Source organism: Danio rerio, chromosome 19 (genome assembly GCF_049306965.1).
Source record: "Danio rerio strain Tuebingen ecotype United States chromosome 19, GRCz12tu, whole genome shotgun sequence".
Taxonomy (NCBI): domain Eukaryota; kingdom Metazoa; phylum Chordata; class Actinopteri; order Cypriniformes; family Danionidae; genus Danio; species Danio rerio.
In genome coordinates, this window is record NC_133194.1 from 16,433,789 (window position 1) to 16,439,649 (window position 5,861).

General features: G+C 30.9%; 1 protein-coding gene across 1 annotated transcript; it reads right to left on the reverse strand.

Annotated features, from left to right (window-relative positions):
* Positions 1 to 299: 299 nt before the first annotated feature.
* Positions 300 to 5,638, reverse strand: edn2 (endothelin 2). The gene is made up of 5 exons (NM_001045185.1): positions 5,507 to 5,638; positions 4,259 to 4,412; positions 3,678 to 3,791; positions 2,772 to 2,864; positions 300 to 1,565 (listed from the first exon to the last, which is right to left on the reverse strand). The coding sequence occupies exons 1-5, from the start codon at positions 5,565 to 5,567 to the stop codon at positions 1,493 to 1,495; spliced, it is 495 nt and encodes a 164-aa protein (NP_001038650.1). The 5' UTR covers positions 5,568 to 5,638; the 3' UTR covers positions 300 to 1,492.
* Positions 5,639 to 5,861: the final 223 nt, after the last annotated feature.

Sequence of the window (5,861 nt, forward strand, 5' to 3'; positions counted from 1 at the left end):
ATTATAGTCCACCATTTCAATATCAAAAAGAGTTGGAAGAAAAAGTTAAGGTTCCATAATGCAATCAGAAACACCCCCAAACGCACAAAACTGTTAATTTGTGGATACTATTTTGGATACTACAGTGTAGTTCATTTATTTAATAATTATAAGACAATGGGTTTCTTCCTTTTTAAATAAGTCAACTAACAGTTTTAAAAAGAGTGAGTCTACACATTTTTTTTTCTGTAAGAAAAGTCAACTATTGCTATTTGCAGTGAATGTAATACAAAAAAAAAAAATGAAAACAGACTACTATGTTATTTGAAAGTATATATTTGTTTATTAAAAGATACAGCAATACAAAAATAGATTTCATTAAATAAATTAAATAGACAACAACAACAAAATGGATGCAAGCATTTTTAACATTTGAACATTCAAGTATCTGTGAAGTAGTTTTCTTTTTCTTCTTCTAGAAAACATGAACATGTGCAGCATATTAACATATATTTTGCAGTAGTCAAACTTCAGTAGTCAATAGTATGTAAAATAAGCATACATTTAAATATATTCCATTTAATATGGAAAGGGAATTCAGTAGCACTACAGTCTTTTACATAATGAGTGACCAGACAGTAACAGCCGGTTTGTACTTTTAGAAAAACAATAACAGCATTTTTTGGCAAGCTTTGAGCTATTGAAACTTGCTGGTATCTGAACAATAAAAAAACAGCCTATTGGAAGTATGCAATAAATACTTCCGCCTTCACTCAAGGGAAAATGAGGGGAAAACATGGAGGAAAGAAGGAGTCATAAAAAAGAAAACACATAAACATTCCTCATGGCTACATCTTGCATTTTTCATTTTGTATAAATACAAATCTGATCGCAGAAATGATAAAACTAAACTCCAAATAAAAGTAAAATAAATAAATACATATATATCAATAAATAAATAAATAAACAAATAAATAACAGTATTTATCTCTGATACAGAGGAAAACTTTAATAACGTGTGTTTTTTTTCTGTGCCCTTGTTACAGTTTACAGTAATTTAAGTACTAATATTAACTAACAATGTATACTGGGTAATGACTTGATTTGAGGTTATTTCATCTAATTATGCATAAATAATGTGTAACAAGAACACAAAAATAATGTTTTACTGAACATTTGGTGTCAAAAAAAGAGATTAGGCTTTCAGGAAGCCTTTCTGTGCTAAATGTTAACTCACTCATCTGGCATATGCCACCATTTCACTGGTGTGGAAGAGGAACTGTTCTTCTATTCACCATATAAATCATCTTTGCACTTTAGCGAACAGTGGTTTCGGCTCCAGCTCAACTGAAGTATCTGAAGGTTTGTGCCTCAGTGGTTCAGTTCATCTTGATGTCTGAGAATCCGCCATGCTTTTGTCCACCTCTCAAGAGGCAGATCCTCTTCATCCAGGATTGATTTTGTTCAGAAGCTCACTTCTACAGTCATTTCTCTTCTTTCTCTTTTGCTCTCTCTAGCTGATCCTGGATTTCTTCTTGGGTGAAGCAAAACGTGAAGCTGTCATGAGGTTGTGTTTTACCACCCTCCTGCAAACAGAAATGACACAATATTTAGTCCCAAGGCTAGACACAGCTATTATGTGATATAGACATTAAAGGGATAGTTCACCCAAAAATAAAAACTTTACTCACTAATTAAATAATAAATATTATAGTATTTTTAGGAGATACTAAATTTTGCACTAATTATTGTACTTATTTTGTAATTAATATGGTGCTAAATTATAATATTGCAGTAATTATGATACAGTTACTACTTAACCACTTTTGATTGTTGGGCTGACAATTATTATTTTTTTTAATAAATGAAAAACACTAAAAGTGAATAGAAGTGTAATACCCTGTAAAAAATGATGGAATTGGTTTTTGTTGAGACAATGAATTACGCTTTTAGCTTTACAAATTTAAGGGGATTGAAATAAAATAAAACAATTATGTTGGCCCCCCAAAAACTTGAAGAATTGTGTAGATTTAGCTCATTTTCAATAGGTAGTAACAAACAGCAAATGTCATTTGTATAAAAACAAGTGATTGTATATATATATATATATATGTATATATATATATATATATATATATATATATATATATATATATATATATATATATATATATATATATATATATATATATACACACACACAGTTGAAGTCAGAATTATTAGAATAATTTTGTTATAGAATAATTTGCCTAATTACCCTAACCTGCCTAGTTCACCTTATTAACCTAGTTAAGCCTTTAAATGTTACTTTAAGCTGTATAGAAGTGTCTTGAAAAAATCAAGTAAAATATTATTTACTGTCATCATGGCAAAGATAAAATAAATCAGTTATTAGAAATAGGTTTTTTAAAACTATTATGCTTAGAAATGTGCTGAAACAATCTTTCCTCCATTAAACAGAAATTGGGAAAAAAATAAACAGGGGCACTAATCCGCTTGTTAAGTTATATATATAAAGTTTACTTTTGAAGATGATTGCTTTTAGCTTTTAGGAATATGTAATTGTCATGTTAGATTAATAATTTACTCAAAAAAAAAAAAAAAAAAAAAAAAAAAAAATATATATATATATATATATATATATATATATATATATATATGTATATATATATATATATATATATATATATATATATATATAAAACAGTTTTTTTTGGACAAAAAGTTGTCTTCCAGATTTGAGGTCTTAAAAAATAAATTAATTAAAAAATGTTGTTTTTAGTAAGATTTACCTGAGCGACAACAGCAGATGATCACTAGTTTTGTCCTTGTGATCTGACTGGTTATCAAGTTGAGTCACAAACTCCATATCTGGATCTTCAGAACTGCAGACAAAATTTGAGAATACGTTTACATATAAAATTCACCAGTAATAATCTGCTCATCCAAATGTGTCTAAACGGTAACACTTTATTTTGATGGTCTATTTGAGTATTATAAGACTGTCTGCTTAATATCTGTTGATACTGCTCCAACAGACATTTATCGGACTATAAGAAACTTTGTAAGCATGTCAACTTACACTAACCCTAACCCTAACCTAATTAGTTGCAATGTAACCAAATTCAACAAATGGACCATTAAAAAAGTGTGACCATCTAAACTTTCACTCCTGATTGCAGATAAATTAATAAACATATTTCTTTCATATAACCTCAATGGTTTGCTCTTGCAAACCCAGGAGCAAAAAAAAAAAAAAAAAAAAAAAATATATATATATATATATATATATATATATATATATATATATATATATATATATATATATATATATATATATATATATATATATATGTATAATCCATATCTTTTACTCTACACACAGACACACTCATAAAACAGACACAAGCTAATATCTTACTTGAACAACCACAGGAATGCAACCATCACCCAAAATAGCTGTACTTTGATTTTAGGACCTGCATGGTTTAAAACTACTCTAGCCAATAGACAGTTTCTCTTTCTCTCCCTTTTTCCCCTTTCATCTCAGAGATGAGGATGCTTGGTAAAACCCCCCACAAAAGCTACCCGGATCTCCACACGTCACACATGAATGCTTACGGAATTCGCGACAGACAAAATGACACGTATCAGTTTGATTTGATCTTCAGGGTGGAGCGGGAAGAGTCTGAGCTCACCTGGTGTGACAGAAACTGGAGCAGGTACGATCGGCGGGATTCGCACATTCACATCTACCAGTGGAACGCCGGCGACGGGACAGAGGACTCCCAAGACCAAGCGGGGTGATCTTACTGTTGTACAAAGGAAATAACAGAGATGTGTTAGTGGCAAAATCCAAACAACATATTAAATGCATAGTTCACCCAAAAATGAGAAATTTCCACATTATTTGCTTAATCTCAAGTGGCTATAAACTTTTATGAGTTTCTTCTTCTTGTCTTCTTAATTTTTTGAAGAAAGCTTAAAAACTGTAATCATTAACTTCTGTAGTATTTGGAATTGGATGTTTGTAGGTTTTCAGGTTTCTTCAGACTATTTTCTATCATATTCAACAGAAGAAATGCTTTCAAGCAGGTTTGGAACAAATGAAAGGAGATTAAATGATGTCAGAAATTTCAGTTTCGGATAAACTTGTTTCATTTCCAAATGGAACCTTTCTTCTGGTTCTTGTATCACTTACCAATAAGTTTAAAATATGGGTCAGTGTGAATTATAGTATTTTTCTTTTAAATCAACTGGACTTTAGAGAAGCACTTACTTTGGTGTGTTGACCCAGATGATGTCCAAGTGGCAGAAATAGATGCACTCATTATCTAACCAGCTACTACAGGAACAGCGTTTGGTGCGGACCCGTTTGTGAGCAGGTGGATTGCTAGATGCTTCAGGTTGTTTAGACAGTGGATATCCAAACCCTAGGAAACAGAACATCTGTGATGAAACATGTTCTCAAAATGATTTTTGCTAACCTAAACTATATTTCTTGTGCTGGAATCTACATTTGCCAACTTTATTGACATTTTATATGAATAAATCAATCTGTAACAATCTGTGATTTAAACCTCTGTTATTTTTACAAGTGAGACCGTTTGCTGTTTGTTTTGCATAGACTTCTTTGAGTGTCACATTTTTTCAAAATTTTGCTTTTAAATTTTTTAAAGATTTTATATTTATAGATTTTATAAATATATATATATATATATATATATATATATATATATATATATATATATATATATATATATATATATATATATATATATATACATATATATACACACAATGTATATATACAGCCTTATGTTTTACAATATAGAGTGGTGTATAATATTAATATTGTATGTCAATTTACGGTAATGTGTCAGTTATTTTAATGTATATACAGATACCACAGTGTAGAGTGGCTTATCTATTCTATATACATCTATGTTAAGTCTTTGATTTTATTTCCCTTTTACTCTGATAAATACACAAACACTACAGTTGCAAATACAATATAAACATTACTTACATAGACATAAGGCTGAGTAATAACCGTCACACTTATCAGTCAAGATAATATGCCATAAGTGATTCTTTTGTGGTTTAAGTTTTGGCAGAGGTCCACTTTTGTGGTCATGTAGTACAAGATAACGCAAGCAATTATTTGCAGATAGAGCCTTTTTCTATTAAAAAATACATTTGAATAATTTAAAGAATGACAGAAACTGTCTTTTTATTTTGATCGCTGGAAAGCGTATAATAAGTGTGAAACTGAAAATCTAAGATAAGCAAACTTCATTTGTCTTTAAGTCTCCACTTGATTTGTCTCTATGCCATCAGGCTAAAATAAATAAAACATAAAAAGTTTGTGTAACTTCTCAAAACGAAACAATGCATAATTACCCCCCACAGCATAAAACACACATTCTGTGGAAACTGAAAGCAGTTCATACATGTTTAAGCCACACTAGAAGACAGAACACAGAATTTTCTTTCAAATAAATAAATAAACAAGCAGGTGTCTTACCTTGCTGCAGGACACATAGGGTAGCTAAGACCAAAAGGGCAGTCTGAAGGGTAAAAGCCATTGTAGAGTTTCACACGCCTGTTAAATCCAGTTGAGTGATGCTGTACAGTTAGTGTCTACAGTGAGAGACTGACAGGTGCTTGTGTTCAACTCAACCTGCCTGCCTTCCATTTATCCTCCCATAAGCTCCGCCCACTCCATATTACACAATAGTGACTCCCACAGCGAGTCCAGACATTCCAGTCTCTGGATTGGTTCCAGGGATGAGGAATGAAAAAAAGGTAAATGGAACAGACAGTGATGTCATCAACTCCCACTGGATAAATCAGAGTCACAGAAACAGGAAAGTGTTTTT

Coding starts and splice junctions, on each gene's coding strand:
- edn2 (NM_001045185.1), bottom strand. CDS start 5,567: ATGGCTTTTACCCTTCAGACTGCCCTTTTGGTCTTAGCTACCCTATGT. Junction 4,413..5,506: donor CCTATGTGTCCTGCAGCAAG/GTAAGACACCTG, acceptor TCTGTTTCCTAG/GGTTTGGATATCCACTGTCT. Junction 1,566..2,771: donor CATCTGCTGTTGTCGCTCAG/GTAAATCTTACT, acceptor TTCTGTTTGCAG/GAGGGTGGTAAAACACAACC.